General features: G+C 30.3%; 1 protein-coding gene across 9 annotated transcripts in view; it reads left to right on the forward strand.

Annotated features, from left to right (window-relative positions):
• Positions 1 to 26,716, forward strand: part of LOC143249731 (transducin-like enhancer protein 4) — a 122,473-nt gene that overhangs the window by 87,336 nt on the left and 8,421 nt on the right. For 6 of the 9 annotated variants that reach the window (XM_076500050.1, XM_076500052.1, XM_076500054.1 and 3 more), the window contains 11 exons: positions 1,351 to 1,585; positions 3,860 to 3,879; positions 12,478 to 12,576; positions 13,930 to 14,013; positions 14,439 to 14,582; positions 15,323 to 15,431; positions 21,676 to 21,821; positions 22,386 to 22,450; positions 23,079 to 23,259; positions 23,456 to 23,524; positions 23,805 to 23,906. In XM_076500050.1, coding sequence (XP_076356165.1) covers positions 1,351 to 1,585; positions 3,860 to 3,879; positions 12,478 to 12,576; positions 13,930 to 14,013; positions 14,439 to 14,582; positions 15,323 to 15,431; positions 21,676 to 21,821; positions 22,386 to 22,450; positions 23,079 to 23,259; positions 23,456 to 23,524; positions 23,805 to 23,906 — 1,254 coding nt within the window. The remainder of the gene's footprint in view (positions 1 to 1,350; positions 1,586 to 3,859; positions 3,880 to 12,477; positions 12,577 to 13,929; positions 14,014 to 14,438; positions 14,583 to 15,322; positions 15,432 to 21,675; positions 21,822 to 22,385; positions 22,451 to 23,078; positions 23,260 to 23,455; positions 23,525 to 23,804; positions 23,907 to 26,716) is intronic. The other 3 variants (XM_076500051.1, XM_076500053.1, XM_076500056.1) reach the window with 1 other exon arrangement.

Here is a 26,716-nt window from a genome sequence, read left to right on the forward strand (position 1 = left end):
GAAGGCCACACAGACTCTATAGAATTCTTGAAGTAAGTCACGAAAAATGTTTTTAATGATGGGCGCAAACTGAACATAAGTTTAATTTCTAACCAGGTTGATGATTGGTTTAAAAAAGAGAGATGGATAGTGTAGGGTGATTCAAATGTTTTGGAAAGAAGGATAGAAAAAGGTTATTTCATTTTGACTCTTAGATTAATTATTGAGAACATTTCGGTAACCATTCTTTATAATTAATATTTTATCATCATAATTACGTTTCTCAGAAAAAAAATCAAATACGGTGTTTGTATGGTACTTATGTTTTTTGAATAACCTTGAATTGACTTTAGGTCTGTATTGTTCAAGCACACAACGTGTATCAGTAAAATTTTACTAGTTTTTAGTACGTTGTATTGTTTTTTCCTAATAGAAATGATAAACATTCTTGTAGTTATGATGGACTCTATCATATACGATAATTTTAAATCTTAAGAAAATATTTTAATGTAATTAAATAGTATATAAAAAATGTATAATATTTTGAGTTGTCTTTCATTCAGCATAGTGAACCTATAATTTTATCAAACTGTACTTTTGAGCTTCGAAACAGACATTCAAAGAACGTCACATTTAATGACGAGGAACTCAGTTTTTATAAAATAAAACTTTAGAGACGACTTGAATAGGTAATGAAGAAAACTTTATTATAAATATACAATGTTTCAACAAAATTATGTCTCCAAACTTTATTTGACGCTGCAGTTACAATCGCAGACCTTGCGGTCTTCATCATTGAAACCAAATCGAAATGCAAAGTAGTGTTGCTTTATTGATTTCTGCAGTAGTGTTTTTAATTAGTCTTCAATGTTGTTTGAATGTCTACTTAATTTGCACTTTTAATAAGCGTATAAAATAAACGTTATTGTCTAAATTTCCTTTTGGTTTTTTTTTTTTAGAGCAGAAATAAACTCTTAATATTCTTGTTCTATGATATTTTGCCATTTTGATGGATTTTATGTGCTCTAACATTATTAAGAATGTCACGAAGATACAAATTTTTTGTTAAATGAATTACGTTATTTAGTGTTCTAGTTTCGTTATTTGTTCACAATAATAGCCCCCTGCAAAGAGAAACAAAATTTATATAATAAATCGTAATGCTTCCATTTATTTTATGCCATTACAATATTAGGATTAAACTGTACTTCGTATCGAACACATGCTTCCATTGCATGTTAAACGCAATGAAGGAGATGCATCTTCACGTTGTGCAAAATATTTTTCTGTATTTTGATTAATCATAATAGTAAAGTAAACGAGATTCATATTTGATGGTTGATACACTGTTACACTTTTCTCTCCCTGTAGCAACAAATGCACGCTCAACAGCTGCCGCCTCATGCCCATGCTCCGCCTATCCCCATGATGCCTCACGCAGCATTAGCAGGTTTGCAACCGCCGACAATGCCACCTAGCAGTGCTGCTGGATTACTTGCTTTGTCAGGATCCTTGACAGGTGGAGTTCCCACTACTCATCTCTCTGGAAGCACTTCCGGTTCTTCAGCATCACTAAAGGAACATCGAGATGACAAACGAATCAACTGTACGTCCTTCGTCAATCTATCTTTATTCAGTTTGATTTTTGTAGTATTTATTTCTGTGTTTCTAGCATGAATTTGATATTATTATGATAGTAAAGAGTTCCACTAGTTAACTATTAAGTTTCAATAATAATTCAAATGAAGAATTATTATAATTTTCTTTAAAGAAGTCCAGAAATTATAAAATTAATTTGTAAGTAGCATTTTCTTAAACGTTAAAGCTATTACCAAATATTCCTTTGCTCCCCTTTTAAAAACTGGGACACATCTTTTAACTAACTGCAGCAACATTTCAGATTCCTTTGCTCTCCTTTTAAAAACTGGGACACATCTTTTAACTAAGTCCAGCAACATTTCAGAATATCGTCATCCTACTATGTTACACTTGCAAACATTTGTTGCTCTGTTCTTTTTTCATGAGGTTCTATTTTACTATTTTCAAGCATATCTGTACTTTCCTAAGTATTTAACTTTCAAGAGTAAACAGGCCGTCTGTTTAGGCTTTTCAAAAATGATTAATGTTATTGAACGCGTAATTGTCAATTTTTACGTAAGTACCCGTACGACATGAAGCTATATTATTTTCAGATTACGGTACTCCTTTTCTTGGGGTCTAAGCAAAGTCTGATAAACTATATAAGCAGATTACCGTTCCATACTATTTAATTTACTTGCATGAGAAACGAATGTTCCAACTCAAGCTCTTGGGAGAGAATTTTCAAAGCAGTAATTAGATTACGCCATAAATTATCAGCACGTAGTTCACTTCAAGAAGATGAGGAGTCTAGCCAACTTTCCGCTGGTCTTGTAGACTCGTACAATTAACAGGTTTTTCAATGTAATCGATATTCGTCAAATGAAAGCTCGTGGCACCGCGGAAATCACGCTATCTTATTCTCGCGCCTTATGTAAAGGTTGTCTAATTACAACATGTATGTAATTGACCACGAACAGCGAAACGTTACAGAGAAGGAAATACCTTAACACTATCCAAATATTTTGATAGTAAAATTATTTATAATAATTTAACTCGAACTTACCATTTTGGGTCTGAATGTTTTAGATTTTTCATCTTTTACGTTATTCGTGTTAAATATCATTTGATAATATTGTACTTTGAAATTCAAAAGTATTTAATGTTTATTTTACGAAATTAATTGCACTGCAGGATTTAACGTAACGCATTTTGATAACTGTACAACATTCTTAGTTTTGTTGTGCTTTATGTTACTACATTTCACGCAATCAAAGTTGAATTTGTTTTCATAACTATTTATTAACTTACACGAAATTTAAATTCCGTATGGTTTTGCTCTCCACGACTCTCAGGCATTTAAAATGGTAGTGAAGAATCAACGTTTCATTTTTCATTTGAGAGCAGAGAAAGTATGGGGTTTATAATTTCCGGTCTACATTGAAGGTTGTATAAATGGTTAAATATATTTTCTCACTAGCGACACATAGGATTTTGCAAACATGATTTCCATGTTTAAAACATTTTGTTGTCTGATAAAGTAAAGACTATTTGATTTGTTTTTTAATAACTGCGTCGTTCACGTGTTTATTGGCTTGGTATGACCTAGTTCTTCGACTCATAATATTTGGGTTGCAGATTCGAATCCCTGTCACAAAATATGCTCATCCTTTCAATCGTTGAGGCGTTCTAAGGTGATGGTCAACTTCACTATCCGTTAGTGAAAGGGTAGCCCAAGAGTAGGTGGTGAGTGGTATTAACTAGCTGCCTTCCTTCTAGTCTATCACTGCTAAATTAAGAACGGCTAACGCAGATAGCCCACGAGTAGCTTTGCGCAAAATTCAAACCAAACAAATCAGTGTTTATTCGTTCTTCCAAGAAGATATTATGACATATAAGCTCAGAAATGCATTTCATCGATACGTAAAATATGAAGATAACCGTTCATGATGTTTCTGTGAATGATTTTCTAACACAACAAATATATAAAATACGTTTTACCGTATTCAAGACCAAAACAAAGATAGCCATCCCAAGTATGTTTTAATTATTATATACCAGTACAGGAATACATCAGTTTTTTAAACAAAATGTGTTTAACTGGTTTTTAATTTTAAAATAATAATATTGCTATAAAACATGTTTAAAGTGTTCTTTTTTAATTTAAAAGTTATATTATAATTTACGTCATAAAAATTAATAATATTTTTGCTTCTTTAATTCATTTCTATTGGCTCTTCTCTACGATGTACATACCCTGGATGTGAAATGTTCCTCACCATGGCAACTATGTGATAAACAGCTCTTAATGATGACAGACAGGTAAACACTTGTTTTATGTTGTATCAGGGATTTTATTGGTATTCTTAAGTATCATTGTAGTGTAAAAAAAAAACATAGATAACAAAGTGTATGTGCATGTTTCTCTACATGTGTGAAAGTTGTTTTTGTTTGTTGCTTTAACATTTAAGTTTTTTTTTTTTTTTTGTGGATCGGGTTTTTATATACAGTGGAACCCCTCTAAAGCAGCCACCTTCGGGACTGAGGCAAACTGCATTGATTAGAGGGGTTCCACTGCACATAATTAGGGATTATGTAAACATAAAAAGGACTGTGATTGAATGACCGCTTTCAAGGGGTGGCCGCTTAGAGGGGTTCCACTGTAGTACTTTTGATGATATATATATATATATATATATATATAATATTTAATCGACTTTATTTGTCACCACACAAAGAAATAAACCAACGTAGAGTTATGCTCATTGTAAATTACGGGTGATGTTAATCGTTCAATTAACGTAATTGGCAAACAAAGTTCTTACAGCAGGATTACTAATGACAAAGTACAATAACCAATCTTTGGGTTTGAGAATTTAGTGGACCTAAGAGTTTGTGTTTCATTTTAAAAACTCCTGTTGAACATTGTTTTCTGAACACTACTATTAGATTAATGAATCACAACCTCGCCATAAATAGTCAAAGCAACATAATAAATATTTTTAACGTATAAATATAAAAAGGGCTGTGATAAATTGTCAAGGTTTTCATAAGTTCATTTTGCATTAATTTTTGATATTTTTCTGAAAGGTAATTAGCCAACAGTTTATGTAATTTTTATTGTCCTATTTTTCTGTGTTCAGTCTGAAACATTAAAACACATTTGTGTGATTATTATATCGACATACATGGTACCTGAGGCTTACTTTTTGTGGCAATTAATCTGATGTCACAAAAGTATTACTACTCCTTTGTTTAACCTTAATGTAGCCACAAAAACAATTTATATTGAGAGAGAAATGCTTTGATGACAGAAGTCATTTTTCTCTTCTGCTTGAGGACTGTAATAATAACAAAAGTATTTGAAATGTAACGTTTTTGGTCTTTGCATGTTATATGTGACTCTGTAAGCTTTCACCAAAACGATATATTACGTTTCTCCATTATCTTTTTGTGAATTTCAGCATACCTTCTGCCAACATATTGTTCACTGTTATTTGAATCTTAATTTGCTCTTAGTAATACAATTTCTGAAGCGATTACCAAGATAGCTGTTCAGCAAAATACGTCAGGGGGCTAGCATTTTTATATAGAATAAGTTCTCTTTGTAATAGCTTTAATTAAATTATAATGCATGAGATAGATATAGTAACAGTAGATGGCATTGATGACGGATATAAAGTAATACAAGTTTGCATTAAATGTACAGTTTAGAGCCAATGTGCAAACAGATCAACCATCCTGTATGTATTATTTATCTTGAAAATGATTTGGAAAGCCATTCTTTTTTTTTTTATCTTCTTAATTAAGCATTCCATAAAATTCGTTTTCTGTCTTCACATTATTTAATGATATTAACAACATTGATACCATGGTTTTCCTGAAACATTTGATACAGTGTTATTGAACACTTTAGTTTTTAAATAACAGCGTTATCATTAAGTTTGGATTGGATCCAGTCATGCGATATTAAGAGTATCGATTAAAATACGAAAATGATATATTTCTAAATGTTAAAATATAAATGAAAACATCAGAAACAGAGAAAATTGTAATAATTGACTTATTGTGGTTTTATTGTTTATAAATGGGATAAGAAATATGTTCAACTAAAGCAGTGCGAAAGTTTTCCAACTTATGATTTGATATACCTGATATTTGATGTTTATATGGTGGAGGTTATAGAAAATATTCATTAATAACCTTTGTATGTTAGCAATGTGCAAGAAAGTGTGATATTTTGAGCAAAAATAGTGATATTTGAATTATTCACTGAATTCGTAAATTAATAAAAGTTTTGGAGAAAAAAGCTGTAAACAATTTTAAGAATGGAATGACTAATTATTTTTTAATACCTTCAATGTATCTAGGCATCGTCGGCATCAATAAGTCACGGTATTTTCGATGGCTCTCTCACTTTCACTTCAATTTAAATTTTTATATAATGTTTTCAAATCTTCATGATGCATTTACACCTGCAATATAGACAATGTATAAAAGGCCTCTCATATTCTCGGAAATGCTGAAATGTACATATTGAGTGCCTCGCAGAAAATTAAGTTTACACGTGCTTAATAAAGAAAGTGGTATAATTCCACTACCAATCACGCTTTTCTAGCTGCATAAAACCGTTAGTCCATTTTAACGATTCAAAAATCAGGGTTAGCTAAGGTTACCATAGCGTATTTGATGAGTTTTTCAGAGCATGATTTGTAGCTTATGCTTATACCTTTCAGAAAATTACAAATATCTAACTTGTTGCTCGGAGAAAGAAGTATTTACTATATATATGTGAGTACATAAAAGAAAAAAATATAATATGCTACATGCACTACTTATAGTGGTCTCTTTTTATCAGAATGTTTATATGTTCTTAAGTATCTCTTTATATGTAATATTGTTTAAGATATTCTAGTATATCATAGACAGAGAAAGAGCGGTCTGTTGTTGAAATATTCCCAACCCTATTTCTGGCAGGTTCTTCCCGTGCCAGAAGAGGGATTTTGCTCGTCCATACTTGAGGCAGAAGTTAGCTAGACTACTTGTATGTATACCAGTACTAGTGTACGTACCGAGCCGTATCAACACCATCTGAAGATTATGTCCGCCCTTGCAGGTCTCCTAAAGTGTTTGCTGCGTGTCAGGTTTCAGATGTTTGGGGAGCTCACAATCAACAGTTCCACGTAGCATGCTCTCATTAGTCACACTTGACTTGCTGAGCACGGGCGGTCTACCCCTTTCCCCCTTCTTCTACCTAAATGACAATCTCCAGACCAGCCGCAAGCAGTTTAGCTACACCTAGCCAACAGGTGCTCGAGTGATGCTATCAACAGGGGTTCGTCCGACCAACAAGACGGACAACCGCACTTCAAAAATGACATTCTACGCAAATGCTAATCCCATCAGAAGCCCTTTAATAAGAACATAGTGTTAATAAACCTTCAGAGAAACCATAATTACCCCCAGACATTAGCTAGCATTATATGTTCTATCTTTAGTCTTAATATTTGCTCTGTGGAACTGACGGTCGAAAAACTAAAAGTACGAAATAAAATATTGTGGCGAAATCTTCTTATCAACTGACATTTATTTCTATAAAAATAAACACCAGAATCTTATAAATAAAGATTATCTGTTTTAGAAAGTAACCAGAACCTCCTTAATAAATATCTGTTTTAAAAAATAAAAATCAGAACCTGCTTAGTAAAGGTTATCTTAAAAATCAAACAAACAGAAACTTCTTAATCAGAGTTTATGTAGATGTACAACATAAGAAATGATATTATTAACTGAAGTTTATCTGTTAACTCTAACGACCAAAACCTTATTAACTAAGGTTTATCTATAAAACATAACACGATCGTAAATCATGGATAGCAGAGTTGTCAACTTTACAGGTAGGATTAAAATTGTATCTTCAACGTATTACTGTATTATCGGTGCCTTAAGAATAAGCAAGCTAATATGTATAATTTCTTCAGTGATGTCAAGAAAACCCACTTATAGAGAAATACATATGTAAAAACGGCTCGTTTGGGTTGAGAAAAGTTTTTACGTAGAGGAGTAAAAAATTTTCTCAACCCAAACGAGCCGTTTTTACTCCTCTACGTAAAAACTTTTCTCAACCCAAACGAGCCGTTTTTACATATGTATAATTTCTTATTTCTCGTAGCGAACAGCGTTGGGTAAAATACATAATTCTTTTCAGCGCCTTCATTTATTTGCCTCAACTATCTCAGTGGCGTTTTTCAACATCATCCCCTGCGTTTTTATTTGTTTGTTTCTAACTCTTATCATATTCATATCTATTTTTAATTTAAGAATGTTGAGAGTTTGTTTGCAAGTGTCGTTTAACAGTGTAAATGTTTTTTACCTTCCTTATTATTATTACCATTTCTTTACTTTCTATTTCAAATATCTAGATAACTAACAGTCAGCTCGGTAGTGTAACGTTTTTGACATATCAGTAATATTTTGTCTTGTTCAGCACATGCTGCTTTACCGTAAGCCAAAAAAAAAAAAGTTATTGGGTGATATTTATGTATGTGACTCAATAATCTTGAATTAAACTTGAGACATTTTCAAGAATAAAACTAATTTTGATAATAACTTTCAGGCTTTGAGAATATATTCTGGGTAAAGAATATACTTTATTTTAGTAAACTAAGGTGAACTGTAGGCCTAAATCTTTAGACTCCTCTGGGAGGTACTACTTACCCAGATTAGTGTTGTAAAATAAGTTCTTGTATTTTTTCAAGCCACGCCATTGCACATGTAATTAAGCATGGAAATGGCCTGAGGGGGTATCCTTTTTCTTTATATATATAAACACGTACAAGCATTGTTTTCTCTGACTTTCCACAGTTTTCCTATGTTGACTATCTGGGTTTTATAATTTTGCATGTAAGGCTTTAGTGCATAATTATTTATATTCTTTTCCCAGCTTTTAAAAGATAGTCACTTTGGAATAGGAAATTACCACTTACTTTTATTTTGCTTTTTGTCTATAATTGAATGAACTGTATAATATTATATTCATACAATTCAATGACCTTATTTACAAAAACATATGTTGATTAAGTAGCAGAAAAAAAAAAAATTAACACAGACATTACCAGTGGGACTTTTCTGTGTGTTTTACATTCACCTATAAAAATCACATAGTTTCTAAACTGTAAATGAGATAACATCATGGCCACTGCTTTTGGTAGAAGTTGAAAACCACTTTCCAGTATACATGGATTTCTATAGTTTTAACTCTCCTAAGGTATACATTTGATGAAAAAACTTGTTAAAGTGAAAGTAGATTTTAGTTTATGATATTACAAGTTCTTACTAGAGTTGTGGATATACAAATTAACATTTTACTCTTTAATAAAAGGTAGTTTTTCATGAATCACATGCTTGTTACAATGTTGTTTTGTCTTCAAGCTTGTTTGACTTTGTCAAAACTTCTCTCTTTTGTTGGTGATATTTGATATTACTTTTATTAGTAAAAATAACAACTAAAGCTTCATGAACGGTTCCTTCTGTGGGCATATTTCTTGTTAGTATATAGCTGTTGCTCATTTAACAACGTTAACACCAATGAATATCCTATTTTTACTATGTTGTAAGTCATCTCTTGACCATAGTCTGTGCAATTGTGTATTTGCAGTAAGAAATTATCTTTTATTCTCTTTCCATCAGATAAATCACTGATAATTAAAGAACTAACTTGGCTATTGTGACATTTGTTCTCTGCCATTATTTATTTCTAATTCATGCTAGCTATTTTTTAGATTTCTTGTTGGAGTGTTATTTCATCCATTTAACAAGTCATTGTAGCTTGAAAACTCAAACAAAAATAAAAATAAATTTCAATTTGAACATTTTAATCACTAAAAAGTATGTTTGCTAAATTGGTGAGGGCATGGCATCTTCTGGGACATCATTATTGCAGCTGGTGAAGCATTTCTAATTTCAGCAATTAAAATAATGCTTTAATCATATTTAGCTACTCAGATCATAGTGTAATAACTCAAGTGTATATTTAAAGAAGAAATACGAAACATTGTAAAAACGTTGGTTTAGTTTTACTAATGATTATGTGATGAAAATATTTTTATACTATCTTAAATACATGTTTTTTGTATAAACCCTATTTAAGTTTCATTATCACAATATGCATTAAAACAGGAAGAACTGTAAATGCAGATCAAACTTCTAACAGCTTATAATAATAATAATAATAATTGAATTTAAATAATAAGTAAAATATTTGATGTGTCCTGAAAGAATATTACAATTGTGACACTGTGCTCTCAACTGTTGCATTCTAATGTGTGAGTAAATGGGTGTTTGGTGAATACATACAAAAAAAATATGCCTTATAATTGTTAGTTAGCCTAAAGAAAGTAAGGGTCTAGATTAGGAGAACAGATACCACTTGTGTGACAAACAGTGTAAGGTTATTTTACTGAAAATACATGTATTACTTACTACACACTCATCTGCATAATTAAAGTAAACTGGGAAAAGAACAAAAATACAATGATGTTAATATGTATATAATAAAGAACTTTTATGTAATAATCTGAGAAAAAAAAATTAAAATTCCAATTTAAGTAAAATTTTATGCATGCATATATGGATATTTTCAGAAAGGCCTAGAAATTGATATATTAATAATTAGTTTTTCCAAAACAAATAAATTTTATTAATGTGTAAGAGGAATTACAAAATTATTATAAAAACTATATTTTTTGTAATTGTTAAAAGTGTTTTACTAGAATATTTTGAAGTATTTATTTTGTGTTCAACATTTTTTGTGTTTTTTTTTTTTTAAAGTCTGGAATAAGTTCTTGCATAAAGAAATATATTGAATAAGTCATTCATAATTATATTGGACTAACAGGTAATTTTCACCTCTGTTATGTAAAAATAAACCTTCATGTACTTTGGTGCATGATTACCTTATCAAAATGTGTGTTAAACTGACATGAACTCTATCACTAATTTTTTGGTTAAAAGGTACCTAAGACTAGATACAGTTCTAGCATCGTAATAGGAACAGTTGGTGGGCTGCATTCTGTAAACAGAGATATTACACCAGTTCTTTACACAACAAAACAAAAAAACTAATTTATCAAATATCGGTATTGCTGCAAATAAGTCTCTACCTTAATGTTGTTCAACCTTACTTACTTCATTCTGATATGTCTGATGTAAAGCACAGTTCTCATATTTTTGATAGCCAGTTTTATTTTTTCTCAAAATGTAAGTTTTTCTGTATGTCAATGCTCTGCTTGAATTTTCTGAGAATTTTCAAGTGTATAAAAAGTAAGTGTATTGTTGAAACAAAATGTGAAAGTATGGTACTATTGTTTGAATGAAAAAAAAACAGGAAGCATAAAATATCAAGTTAATCATGAATGAATCATAATGCATCAAAATAGAATAAAATGAAGTCTACAAGACTACAACAGACAAAATAATTTTTATACGTGGATTACAAGAATAATAGGAAATTTCAAATAATTCACAATATCAAAATGTCATGACTACATAAGACAGAGCATTTGTCTCCCAAAATTAGAAACTTATTTAATGAAAGCCATTGTCTATAATCACACCCCACATCAAAAATCATATTGTCAAAAAAATCACTTTTTTTATTCTTATATGAATAGAATTTGAAAATACCAATAATGAGTTACTATTAATTAAGTATGTAGCAGTAAAAAATAACACTAAACAGTCATGGTATTATTTATAGAGCTGTCAATAAATTAATGGTGATAGAAATGTTGTTAAGACTATTTGCTTAAAAATTAAGAAATAAAGACTTGAATTACCATTTATACTTCATTTATCTTGATAAATAATGCAACATTTTAAAAACAATAAAGTATTTTTTGATATATAGATGAATGGACAAATATTAAACAGATACTTAATGTAACTGAAGATAAAATTGATTTAAGGGAAAATACTGGTATATACAAAATATCATGCAAATGTAGAAATATTTATGTAGGACAAATTAGAATAAATATAAAATACAGAATGAATGAACACAGAAATGTTAAAGTAATAATACAGAATCTCACCTTTAATTGAATGTTTTAATAAAACTAAACACTTCATTCAATGGGAAATAACTTATTTTTGTACAACCTACAAACATTGGTGATGATAATATGTGGGAATCTGGTGAGAATCAAATGTAATGAAAATAATTTCAAGTATTAAATAAAGATGGACTAATGTCATTAATAAATGGCATGAAAGTCTTCAAGCTAAATTCTATTTAAATTTGATCATGTGATTTTTGAAAGTATGTATAGATGCAAAATATTGCTCACCTGATGATAATACTGTAAGACATTAAAACATAAAGCATATGAGACTGTTCTTAGTCTCACAATATCTTTATTAAGTAAAATAATTTATATTGTGATTTCAGACTGTGCACAGTCTCACTTTAAATATTTATTGTGTACTTTTAAATGTGTGCTTTATTTCTTCAATATGTACATGTTAAAACGTGCACACATGCCATTCTAATCTTACAGTATAATGATTTTTGAACTTTATTTTCAGTTTTCAATTTATTAATTATTCGACTTAAGTCTGTTTGGTATTATTGCTGTTTTTTTTAGGAAATTCTGTTTAATATAACATCAGATGAGCTGTTGATTTATTAATCATGCATTGTTGGTTTTTCCATAATAAAACTTGCATTTTTATGTTGTGAATATGACCAAGCAAAGAATGGTTCCAGTTTTTACTGACCTTTGAAACTGTGTGTAATAAAATTCAAATATATGCCCCAATTGTTCACATGAGACTCAGTGTGCAGTGTATTAAGTGTTCTTAATGGGGTAATGTAACATTTTTTATGGTTATCTTAATGCACATTATTTGTTGATCTTTTAGCGAAACTCACTTTCTCCTCATGACCGTAACAAACAGAGAAGCCGCTCACCAGAGGTAGATTTGGACAAGAAGCGGAGGCGAGATGACAAAGTTGATCATGTAAGAATTTTTTAACTTAGCTAGAACAATAAAGTTTTTAATCAGTTGTGATTTCATGTTTATTATGTCAACACTTACCTCTTTATTCTGTTGAACTGAAACATAAACTGTTAAATGTGACTTTGATAGTTCTTACATTATTGCTTATAAACAATTATTCAGCCTTAAGCCACTAATTGAGCAGAATTTTAATTAATCAGTTTAGCTAGAATATTGTATTCTTTATTTTCCAATATGAATAACAACTTATAAATCACAACATGAAAAGTAACTCCACAAAAAAAATGTTTTTGGCTTTGTATCACATTTATTAGTTAACTTGTTGGACTCTGAATCCCAAGGATTCATGGATTGCAGTCTATTGCTGCAAAAATGCACTCCATTTTCTAGGACCATAGGTGTGCTATAATAGTGACTGTCAAATCCATTATCCTATCAGATGTGTGAGTAGCTCAACTATTAGCAGTGGGTGCTGTTGACCAACTGCCTTCTACATAGTTTGGTAGTTCCAAGTTAAGAATAGTTTTGTGCACATAGCTCTTTCTGTAACTAATAAATAATGAGCTAAGTTGTCATTAGGTATTTAAGATTATTTTTATTGGTCTAAATATTATACAACATTTTTGATAAACAACTAAAGAAATGGAGTTTTATTGTTTTATTAATATGTGGTTCATTTAATTTCATTTTGTATCTAGACAACATACCAGACACTTTCTATAGGGTGTTAATCTGAGCAGATAATTATATGGTGTACTTAATTACTCTTAATCCATTAGTGCAAGTAATCTGAATTTGTGAAACAGTCTGATAGGTTTAACTTTGCCAAGTCTGAATATTATATGAGATACATCTGCAAACGGTCATTCACATTTTCTTTAAAAAAAAAAAAAAAATTGTTATCAACATTAAAGTGTGATAAAAGTATTAGTTTAAATAAGTCCACAGCTAACATGAATAATTAATAAATTATTATTGGATTTAAATCATATATCTGTTGTTTCTGATTAACTCTTTGTGCTACAGCCATAAGTTGGACTTAAAATGCATATATTAAGCTTTATTTTTGAATTAGAAAATTAGCTACAATATACTAGTAACTACATAATACACAAGTGTTGAGTATGTTTTATATCAAACAGATGTAACACAAAACAAAGTTTCTTTGTTAATATTACAAATCTCAGATAGTGTTTTCAAGAGCATTTTGTTTTTTGATATATGAAAAGTTACGTCTTTAATGTTGACATCGTTGATGATCACTTTGAAAGTTCTAACTTCATAGATAACTCTATTTTTCATTGAATTTAACATCAAAAATGTTTTTTTATGCTGCCTGTGTCTAAAAACAAGCTATTGGCAGTTTGCTCTTCAATTCCACAGGGCAGTGACGATGAGAAAAGTGACCAAGATCTAGTTGTGGATGTCGCCAATGAGGTTAGGACCTTCTGGTGTTGGCTAACCATGTTTATTTATTTATTTGTATGTAGAATGCTGACACATTCTTAATTTAGTCAACCCTCACATCTTATGTTATTCAACATGTAGTACAATCTTCATTGCTGTGGATATTGTTCCCTGTTTTTTTCCCTTACTGTTCTTGCTAATATTACATTTCTTTGATACAACTGGTCATTTATACTTTATATGTTGAAAACTGTATTTGATACTTTGTATATTTGTAATGATTAACTTAACTTCAGTCCTCTTTTTAATATTAAACTTACCAGTCTTTGAATATGTATTAACTTACATAGCTGTTTCCTGTTACTTGTTTAGTTTCACAAGTATTATGCTAAAAGCAAATATTAGATGGCTCACTCCAGTATTTCTTTTCATTAAAATATATTTCTTTTATACAGGATCCCATCTCCCCTCCAAATCGACAGACTTCTCCAAGAGAAAATGGAATTGACAGAAGTGTCAAGAGGGAACGACCTGTCAGCAGGAGTGGATCTTCTTCCAGTACAGGGACTCCAGTTTCAGCTAAGCACAAGGATCATATGGTAGGCTCAGGTTAGAATATAAATTCTATTGTAGATGGAATGAGTATGACCTTAAAAAATGTTTAAGAAAATGTTCTTGTGCATTAAAGAACTTGGCAAGAAATAATGCAAATATAAAGTTCTGAATACATTATTATTGACAGTATTACATCTGTGCACATAACTTTATCAGTGAGATATTATTTTTCTTAATTTGTATTAGTATTAATATTGTAAATTTATAAATAATTATAAATTTATCTTCAAAAGATTTTTATGTGATCTCTTACTTGTTAAAAAAAAAAAAAAGGAAAGATAACTTTCAATCAGTGATGTAACATTATCATAGTCCAAAAATATTTCAAAACCTGAAACCAGACTTTTTTTTTTGGCATAGTACATTAATTTGGATGTTAATGTCCTTTTTTCACTTTAACTGGTCAATTTTATTGGAGCAACTTGTATGTTTTAATTTAATTTCAATTTTTATCCCTCTGTCATGTTAAGTTAAGAACATAAGCTTACAATACCTCTTTTGCTCTTAAACATGATGTAACTTTTCTTTTTTTGCTACTTTGGTTACTAGAATATTTAGGAATATTCAAGTGATTAGTTAAGGCCTGTCTTTCTTTTTGAAGGGTTAAAAAACAGTACTTTGTTTTCCCAGAAACATAAGAACAGTTATGACTAACTTTTAACTTACTTTTAATTTTTTTTAGTGCAAACAGCATATTAAATTTGTCTATTTAATTTTCCTTTAGAATGACAAACCTCCTACACCAGTATCCAAGCCATTGACTCCAACAAGTTCTGGTATGCCCAACACAAGTTCTGGTAGCCTGAAAGGTGTGCCTAAGCCACCTTCTCTTGGTAAGTTAATTACTATCTGTTTGATTTTTCTGTTTTATTATCATGAAATATGAACAAAACATTTGATTACATTAAGCTTAGATGTTAGAAAAGTTTGATTAACTAACCACCAAATACATAGTCTCAACTTTGTTTTGCATTTGAGACAAGTATTATTTAATTATGAAATAAATACTTCTTTTCTTTCTAATAAATACTTAATATATGTCAATATTATTATAAATCTTCAATTGTCATTTTTTGTCACTTTTTACAATACACTTAAGCCTTTTGCAACAAGCTTGGTATAATATACACAAGTTTTTTTACACATTTGCACACATCAGGTATTTGCATTATACTTTTTGATACAGAATGTGTATCTTCACAAAATGTGGTGGACTTTTAGTACAGGTTACAAGCTTTTGCTACACAAAAAATCAGATTTTTTAATGAAATATTTTTACTGAAGATTTGTTTTTGAAAATATAGTCTATTTCATTACTAGTCTGAGTGCAATGTGATTTCATGTTATGATCAAAAAACCTATTCTTTACCCCAAAAATCTTAAATATTTGTATAATCTGTACAGCCTCCTTATTAAATTTCAAATATATTTTTCAGTAAGACTATATTTTATTTTCTATACTTCAATTATGTGGGATCTGTTACTTAACCAACTTCGTAACCATTATAAAAAAGTTAGAAAATAAATATATAATGTAAAAATGGCTCATTTGGGTTGAGATTTTTTTTTTTTTTTACATAGAGAAGCAAACAATGTTTCAACCTTCTTCGGTCATCGTCAGGTTCACGTTTCACAGCTGCGTTTCAATTATTATAAATTTTATATATATGTATATAGATTATTACTATTTATAAATAAATTATTAAACTTGTTTTTTTTTCTTAAAATATAGAACAATAAATCAGAAAGTAAAGCAAACAGTTACCTCTTCTCGCTATGACCTTTGTACATGGTTGTTGCTGGACATAGGTAGCTAAGCCTTTTAAAATTTCACACATGGAGGATATCAAACAAAATTATTTTTAGGTTTTATATATATACTTGAATAACCAAAAAATATAACTATGCTGCAACCATAGAATTCCACTACAATTTATTAAGCTTACTAACTAAGTTTTATCTAGATTTTATAAAATATAAAACTTTGAGCAGACTAAAGACACAACTTTGGATCAAAAGAATGAGAAAGCCTTTTCAAAGATTAAAATGGTAGGGAAATCCACTCTGGAAACATTCTAAGCTTTTGATTGGTTATTCACATGTCATATATTGAAGTAGGTGTATATTAGGGACCGTTTCAGAAGTGGAAAGAAGTTAATGGGGCCACCATGTTTGATTCAATACATAAGCCATTAGCAAATTAAAACAATATGAGGTTCTTACTTGATATTTTGCTGTATTCAACATACCACATGACTCACTAAAAATTATATTTAGATGTGTTCTTTTAATATTTACTTTTAAATTAAGAAATTAACTCATATATAATATTAAAGTTTGAATTATAATCTACAATTTGATTCCAAACATATTGACATAAATTTCACATGGTTAAACAGATGATTTTGATGACAGAAGGGCTAGAATTAACTTTCTTATACTTATTCAACTATATATATAACTAAGATCCATTAGTTTCAAATTCAGCTTATACTGTTATAAGTATACGTAGGTTATAAATTAGGCTAAATACATTTTATTATTAATATTATGTGTATTGTTAGTTCAAATAAATCATTAATTCTATTTAATTATAGGTAAGCTTTATTGATTTAATGTGATTACAAAGTAGTGATAAAATTATATTGGTTCATAAATGTTAGGCTTAACAGTAACAGTGTTAATAGTAGGCTACTGGTATTTGGTATTAAGTTTTTCTTCAGGTTTTATGTATAAATACAATGGTGAAGACTAGTGTAGAAATTAAGTGTTCACAGTTTGTTAGGTGTAGCGGATGCAGTGAGTGGGTTTTATCCGGGAACCAAGGACTGGCATGTAATTTAAAAAAAACTAGTAATGAAGATGTGTAAGTTTTATGTAGAGTTTGTTGATCTAATTAAAGTATAGGCCACAGTTTATACTTCCCTTTATCTGTTGTCTCTACTTTAATCAGGTTATCCTCCAATCCACAAACTTGAGCTTCTCCTGAAATCAATCATTTACATCCAAGGGACACATCTGCTAACAATGAAATTCAGGAAGTTAGAAGGAGTACTTACTATTAGAGTTAAAAGTAATGAATTTAGTTATAATGAGCCTGTTTTGTTAAGCAACAAGTTTCAGCTCTTGGCTTCTCTAGGTGAGGAATTATTGGAGGGAAGGAAAACAAAAGGGTCAGAGAAGGATGTGGATGATAAGCAGGTCATAGGTATGGGTGATTCCTTGACAAGGCCTGTGAATAGAATAGTCTGTGGGGTAAAGGAAAAAAATCAGATTATTTTACCCAGGGGCACTTGTGGAAGATATAACTGACAGAGCAGAAGATGTATTAAAGGACACTAGTAGAGATGCAGATTCTTTTATGGATGTTGGGACTAATAATGTAGGGAAAGATAAGCCATAGGAGCTAATTAATAGGTACAAAGGATCGATAAAAGGCATTTATAGAAAATGGCCTTAACTTAATTTTGTTGGGGATACTGCCAAAAATTAACTGTGGGAATGAAGTTATCAGTAGATCACTGTGTAATGCTACGTAAGGATGAGCAAATATACTGGTTGCACTCATGGATCAATTCTGTGGGAGAAAGGAGCTTTTTTGAGTGAATAGTTTACATTTAGATAAGGTAGGTGCTAGCTTATTTGCTAAGGCTATTAACTCAGCTGTAAGGGAAGTTTCAAACAAGGATCAAACAGTGGTGTGGGCCAGGAAAAATTAATGCATAAAGAATAAGAAGCAGAGAAAAGTTTAGCATGGGAAATTAGTATAGAAGTAGTTATAAGGATAGGCTTAATGGTTGCTATTGTAATGCTAAAAATATAAGAAAACATCTAACTCTAGAGCACTGGTAGGAAAGGAGAATTTTGATGTATTGGGAATGATTGAAACATGGTTAAACAGTTAATTTTGATGACAGAAGTTTTTTTGAAATACGTGGTTATAGGTTATTTAATAAGGATAGAGTATTAAAGATAGAGGGGGAAAAGTGGCTTTATATGTGAACTATGAGTTATATCTTTTGAAGTTGAGGATATAAAAGATAATAGCAAGATGATTGCATCAGTTTTGGTTTCTATTAGTTGATATAAAGGGAAAAGGCTTTTATTGGAAATTTATTACAGACAACCAAATTATACTGATGAAATAACTGAGAAATTTTACAGTTAGATAAAGATTTTATATGCTAATGAAGTCATAATTATGAGTGACTTTAATTTCAGACATACTGATAGGAAAATGCTAGAGGGAGAAATGTTTTTGGAAACAGTTCAGGATGGCTTTCTTTACTAATTAGTCAAGAAACCTACTAGAAACAATGCTATTTTTTATTTATTGTTAACTTCAAATATAGAAATGATCAAGGGGTGGAAATTGGAGACAATCTGGGTGCAAGTGATGTATTAAGTTTAATGTTTTGCTGGAGATAAGGAATAATGAGATTTTGGTTACAATTTTCAAAAATGCAAATTTTGAAGGGATACAACAAGGTTTTCTTTAGGTATGTTAAGGATAAAGAAAATGTTAGAATGGAGGTGAATCCCTTGAGAGATGATAAAGGAAGGTAGTATCTGATGATCATGAGATTGCTGGGTTATTAAATTTAGCTGGTTAAGAAAAAATTGGGAAGTTTAAAAAAATAATGAGGCTTTTGAACCAGATAATATTTCCTCAATGGTTTTGAAGAAGGTTAAAGATTGGATATGTGAACCACTTAGTACTATTTTTGGTTAGTTTTTAAATGGTGGGTAGGTTGGAATTTAGATAAAGTAATTCCTGTTTTGAAAGTCATTTAGCAAAGTTTATAATTTTATTGGATAGATAACATAGTTTCACTAAGGGAAAATCTTACCTTACAAGTCTTTGGACATTCTTTGAAAAAGCTGTTGTTTACATAAATAAGGATAAGAGTGTAGACTTTGTGTTTCTGAATTTTCAGAAAGCACCTGAAAAAGTGCCACATAAAAGGCTTGTAAAAAATTGTCTCAGTAAGTGTGGGGAATAAGTAGCAAATCAGATGGAAGAGTGGCAAGATGGAAGAAAGCAGAGAGTTGTTACAAATGGAGTTCTGTCAAATTGGATTAATGTCACAAATGGGATAGAACAGGGCTCAGTCTTAAGATATTTGTATTTTGTTAAGTAAATCAATGACAAAGATGAATGAATAGTCAATAAGTTACTTAAATTTGCAGGTGATATTAAGATCTCTGTTGCTTACTGTAAAGAGAATGCTGCTGCTCTACAAAAGGATTTAGATTATATATTGGACAAATAAATGATCAATGGGTTTCAATTCTAATAAATGCAAGATGATTCACATGGTTTATTATAGTCTGTATTATAACTATAACTTGAATAGGAATAACCTTAACAATGTTGTGAAAGAAAGAGATCTTGGTCTAATAGTAGACCAGTCTCTAAAGTCATCCAAGCAATGTATTGTTGCTAGTGGAGAGGCTGAAATCTGTCAAATTGTTTTCTCTTGAAAAGAAAGGAGTTAGGGGAGATCTGATTGAGGTGTTTAAGATTTTAAAAGGAATTGATACCATTGGTGCATTATCCTTTTTTTAGTTTTAACAGTGAGAATAATAGGACAAGGGAACACAAGTATATAATTTGACAGTGTGTGTGTCATCATCAGCTAAGACAGTTTTATTTTTTAACAGGGTGGTTGGCCTTTGGAATGGGTTGCTTTCAGATGTTGTAGAGGCAGTACATTTAAATAATTTTAAGTAAAAACTTGATAAGTATATGCATTATAAGGGCTCATTTTAAAGGATATTTTTAAAGTTAATCTAGTTTAGAGTGTGGAATAATTGAGAAGGACCAGTAGGCCCCATATTGTCACAAAACGTTATGTTATTTAATGTTGAATATGGGAATTGATCAATCAGCATTACAAGTATGAATGAAAATAAAAGCTAACCATTGTGTCTTTAATAGTTATTAACATTTTATCGTGGTTTAATGGGTTTTTTTTTTCTATCAAGACTTTTCAGAGCTAATTACAGACTTGTTAGTTTGTTTTTTTCTATAAGGAAAGTTGTAGTATCAGTTGTAAAAGCCTAAGTTCCCTGCCTAAACTATTTTATTAGAATTTTTTGAGTAGTCAGGCTGTTTACTACTGAACATTTTGCTATCTGATAATTTTGTTATAATTTTCCTTATATATCTTACTTTAGGTCATAAAATAAAAATATTTCATCAATATTAATTCATTAGACAAACACTTCAATCAGTAAAATATTAGATAATATTAGTTTATTAGAGAAACATCCATTCAAAATAGAAAAGGCTCTCATATGGTAAAACATTTTATTTAAAATGATGAAAGTTCAGAACTTTTTATAAATGCTGGGTTAAAACCCAATAACTGCCTTGAATAATTGTCAAGCCATATTAAGTTATTAATACATATATAGAACAGGTTGTGAAATACCCTAGTAACAAAAAGACCATAAGTGAGCTGACCAGTAACGAACTGTCCTAGAACTGAATTTTTCATAATTTTTGTGTTTCCTCTAACTTAATATATTCTATGCTCTTTGACTTTTAGAAGGTTTTAGTTAGTGTGTTGATTGAGAAAATGAGATCTCTAAATCATCTGTTTGGAGTATTTGTTGTTCATTGATCATTTTAAATAGAAAAATTAATATTTTGAAATTACTGAGAGAAAGTTTAAATTTATGATTTAAAAGATTATTATATTCTTTCATATGTCTTTGTAGACTAGACTACTTTGTGCAGCTTTGGTTTCATTTTACAAAATTTATAATCGTGATGAAAAAAATGGTGACCCTTACAAAAAACAAAACGAGAGAGACATCTGAACTGAATTTGACAGATCCAGCCATAGTTTACCCAGATCTAATAATGCAGATTCCATATCTGTCTTTATTTACTTGCAGCATAACTTTTACAAATATACTGCTATTTTGTATGCTGTTATTTTATAAGAAAAATGGGCCCAACACTCAATTTTGGTTGACTTTTATAATAGATAAAGGAATTAACATCAGTAAGGGTAATGATATTTTATCATTTTAATTTATTTAATTATCTAATTTTTATTTTCATAGGTGCTCCATATACATATCCTTTACCAGGAGGACCTTCTGGGTCTCTTCCTTCAATGCCTGCTGACCTCAGTTCAAATGCAAGCTATTCACAAGGTGTTTTACATAACAACATTTCTCCTGCCCTTAATTCTTACCCTCGATCAATGGTTAGTGTTTTGATATTTACTCTTGGCTTTGATATTAATACAAGTTTCCAAAATAAATAAGTTTTCTTGTAATAGTTAAAAAAAAACAAGACTTAACCTGTTGATACATAGTATGTGGCTGCAACATATATCTAGGTTAATGTAGTGTAACTGATTTAAAGGAGAACTCATCTGTTTAACAAATTTTTTATCTTTAATTAATAATGCAAATATCAACATTCTAATATCTAAGGTGTTCCTGTTATCCTTAATAATGCAATTAAACTGTTGATGATTAAAAGGTGCTCTATGTGGAAAACATTAAATTATATATGTCTGGATTTATTCAGTTTTCATACGTTGTTATGTTTATGCTTAGAGAAATTTTGGAATATGTATTTTATTTCATGAGAAAGTTAGCTATTTAAACAGGTGTATATTTTCTTACATCATTTTAATTTGATTTTATGTCTGCAGTAATGTAACATTCATTTTTTCACACTCATTCTAGAATAAAATGTTTTCTTAGGTTTGTATGGCTTCATCTGTTAATCTTTTTACTTTATTTTTTACAATAATTTACAGGTTGCTTATGATTCTCATCCAGCTATTAGGCCTGCAGGGTTTAGTTCTATTTCAGGAGGTAAACCGTAAGTAATTTTAAATCTGTTTTATTTTTGACTAGTTAAGTTCATTATAAATTCTCAAGTTTTATATATTCATATGAAAGCGTGCTATTAAGTTTTCTGTCACATGTGGTCTGAGGAAGCATAGAGGAGATATAAGTGTTTGCAATTAAATAAGGATAGCAAATTGGTTCTATGAATATGAACATTTTAAGGTATTTGTATATTCTGAGATGTAACGTTATAAGAAATCAAGATGTTCTTTTCTTTATCAAATGTTCAGGTGTTTTTGATATATTAAGTGTATGAATGTGCAAATCTTCTGATATTAATACATTAATCCTAATCATTTTTATTGAGTTACTTCTAAGGCCCAACAACACTATTATTCCCAGTGTTATCACACATATCCTCTATTTTTATCATTAACCAATTAATCACTATTGTTAACCATTACAGTCATGTTGTACTGCATGCAAGCAAGATACACTGCAAAGAAAGAACTAAGTGATGAGTAACATTCGTCAAACTCGTAGCTAATACAGACATTTTTAAGAGGGTTATAGGCTTACTCTATGTTTTTGTAATATTGATGTTTTACAGACCAGTGTTTAATTCCTAATATAGCCATACCTAATCAATCTTCTCACAGGGCTTACTCATTCCATGTGAGTGCAGATGGACAGATGCAACCAGTACCATTTCCTCCTGATGCTCTTATTGGTCCAGGAATACCACGCCATGCACGGCAGATTAACACCCTAGGTCATGGCGAGGTAGTATGTGCAGTAACAATTAGTAGTCCCACAAAATATGTCTATACTGGAGGAAAGGTTTGTGGTTTCAGGTTTTATAGTAGTATGTTATGCTTGTGTTTTACATAGTTGTTTTAATAAAAACACAAAGTTATTGTATTGTGTATTCACCTTGAAATAAAGATAAAATAATGATACTTCAGAATATTCTCAACAATGTTATATTGTTCTTATTTCTTTTAATCAGCAATTTATTATGTTTCTTTCCCTACAGGGTTGTGTGAAAGTTTGGGATATTAGTCAACCTGGTAGTAAAAGTCCAGTGTCCCAGCTTGACTGTTTGGTAAGTTAAAAAATGCTGAAATAAATATAACTTAGTGCTAACAATCATTTTGTTTTATTATAAACTGACTTCATTAACATATGCTCAATATGCTGATTATAGTATAGAATCTCATTCTGTTTAGTTGATTCTTTGGATAGACTTGAATAATATTTAATCATGTTGCAAAAGTCCAACTTTTTAGTTCATTAGCTGATTCACTAGATAAACTGTTAACTTATTTTCATCCATTTTTAGTTAATGCTTTTAGGATTTTACAATTTTTATTTTTACATTCCAGCAACGAGACAATTACATTCGTTCATGCAAGCTACTTCCAGATGGGCGAACATTAATTGTAGGTGGAGAGGCCAGCACCATTTGTGTTTGGGATTTAGGTTCTGTAAGTATAGATTTACCAGATGTATAAGACATTTTACTAAATGGGTTTGTTTGTTTGAAATTACTGATTAATATGTTAAGACATAAATAAATATCTTTAGATTTTTATAGACCAGTAGACTGCAATGTTAAAGGAGATAAAGAAAGCAGTTTTTTTAATTTTTTGTTTTTCTGTACACATGGAATTAGTGATTAGTATAATAATTTAGTTCATACAGATATGTATCATGGATATTGTGGTGTGCATGACCTCACTTAACCCACTGTTTTGTCTTAGAATTTCTTGTTTCATCTAATTATTTTGGGGTCCATATATATATGTATATATGTTTAATTAAATGTGTATATTTGAAATGATTGTTATTCCTTTTGAGATGCAAGTTGATAAATTATGTATATTCTGAAGAAATGTATGTGTTATCCCCAAAACCTGTTTGCATTCTTTCTTTCTTTACTTTTATAAGGATAATTCTTTTGTATTTTATAGTAAAGTAATATTAGAGTAATGTAATTTTCTTTCATTTTTTCACTTACCTAATGTTAATTATGGAGCTTGTGAGAGTCATGAATCAACTATCTAGTTTTCTTTGTTGTGGAACATCCTCTAAAAGCTTTCAGCTGAGAATGAATTCTGCAAACTGTGAACATATCATTATAACTTCCCAAATAAAAAGATGATGGCAGAATGGAAACACAACAAAGTATTTTTAATATCCAGGTACATTTAATATAATCTCACTGGTCAAAAATATCTGGTTCTTGATATTTTATTCTGTGAGGTTTCAAGTTTTTACCCCTAGACCTATCCTTTTCTGTTTTCTTTACCTCTATTTTCTTGTGTAATGAACTTAACTTTCAGGAATGGGCAGCAACACAGCTGATTCCAGTTATAAGACTTCTTTCTTTTGGGTGATAGTAATGTATCCATCAATAATGGGATGGTGTTATATGGCTTACTTCTCATCAGTGTCTTATGAGAGCATATGTCATATAGCTTCCCTTGAACAAACTTTGAAACGAAGAACCTGGTATGGGAGAATAACAATAATAACTTTTTTGAAGGTTCCAGAAATGTGTCATGGTGAGGATAAATCAACACAAGCAGCAAAGACAAACATAAATGATGGCATAAAATAGAATTTTTTATTCTTACCAAAATGACACAGTGTATCACTGGATCTTTCTCAATTCATGCTAGCTCATTCACATTTCTGTCACATTATTTCATTTCAAAATTCCATGATACAGAAATATGGCCAAGGAACCAATGAACAATAAGACTTACAGAACAATCATTGTGTGTTATGTGTAACCTTTGACTAAACTATGGAAGTACTAAAAGCTTATGACCTTTGTTCATCTGGTTTACAAGTCACTAACTACATGTAGAATACCTGCATAAAAATTTACAGGAATATGTCCAAATATACCTAAATATATATATACATTTCTCCTAGTTATAGAACGTTGAAATTAACAGCTCTTTCAACTGTGACAACTATTCCCTTTTTCTTTTCCCAAGGCCTGTCTAGATATCAGTTTTAAAAATTAAATGTTAAAAGGCCCAATTAGAAGTTACCTAAAAAGTTGTTAACTTTCTTTAACCAATTCTTCATACCACACTTAAAACAGCATGATATTTAAATGTATATGACAAAGGATAACTTTATAAAACATATAAGGGTTCCTTTATTGGTGGCCTGGTTGAGCCAGGTAGTTAAGGCGCTCGACTCATAATCTGAGGGTCACAGGTTCGAATCCTCATCCCACCAAACATGCTCACCCTTTCAGCTGTGGGGGCATTATAATGTGATGGTTAGTCCCACTATTTGTTGGAAAAAGAGTGGTGATGACTATCTGCCTTCTCTCTGATCTTACACTACATTTAGGGATGGCTAGTGCAGATAGCCTTCATGTAGCTTTGCGTGAAATTCAAAAAAACAAACAAACCTTTATCAGCTGGTTGAAACTACTAACAAATCAAATAAGCCAAACTAAAAACAAAACAACATAAAATAAAGAGATAACATCATTATTGCAGATATTGAATAAAAGTTACATAAAATCAAAGATAAACTTTATAGTAAAAATTATGATGAATTAACTATAACACAGTATAAGCTCAAAAATAGCAAAAAGTAATCAAATATGAATTAGAATAAATGCTAAACAGAAGAAAATATTAGGTACATTTCTTGGAGTTTTAAACTAATCAAATCAAATCTCAAGATAATCTTAGATAATTTTAACAAAATTAGTCACTGAAAATTATACAAATCTAATGAATACTATTGAAATAACCTGAGCAAAATAAAAATTGAATGTCACATAAATTATGAATAACATAAAGTTGAGATACACTGATGTTTGATTTTTCATTTTGTAGACAAATGGGGTGAGGTGAGTTGTAAACCAGTGAATAATAACAAGAGATTTTCCTGAAACAGAGTTAAGTTTCTTTTCCAATAGGATAAAAGGATACTATTGTGGTCCTTCAAAGATTGCCATCTTTTAGTAAAGCTTTTCCATAGGACCTTTCCAGCTCCCTACATATTCTTCTTAATAATTGATACCTCCTGTCTAAACTGACTGTTTTAAGTAGCCAATTTGCAGTTTCCACTACTACTGTTTTCATGTCATTAGTTAAGAGACCTCTCACATAAAGTATGTCTCTATTCACTTAACTTTCTGAGGCTGACATTGTTGAAACCATTGCTTAATTTTTAGCTTTAAGCTTTTCCATAGGACCTTTCCAGCTCCCTACATATTCTTCTTAATAATTGATACCTCCTGTCTAAACTGACTGTTTTA

This window comes from Tachypleus tridentatus, chromosome 4 (assembly GCF_004210375.1).
Source record: "Tachypleus tridentatus isolate NWPU-2018 chromosome 4, ASM421037v1, whole genome shotgun sequence".
Taxonomy (NCBI): Eukaryota; Metazoa; Arthropoda; class Merostomata; order Xiphosura; family Limulidae; genus Tachypleus; species Tachypleus tridentatus.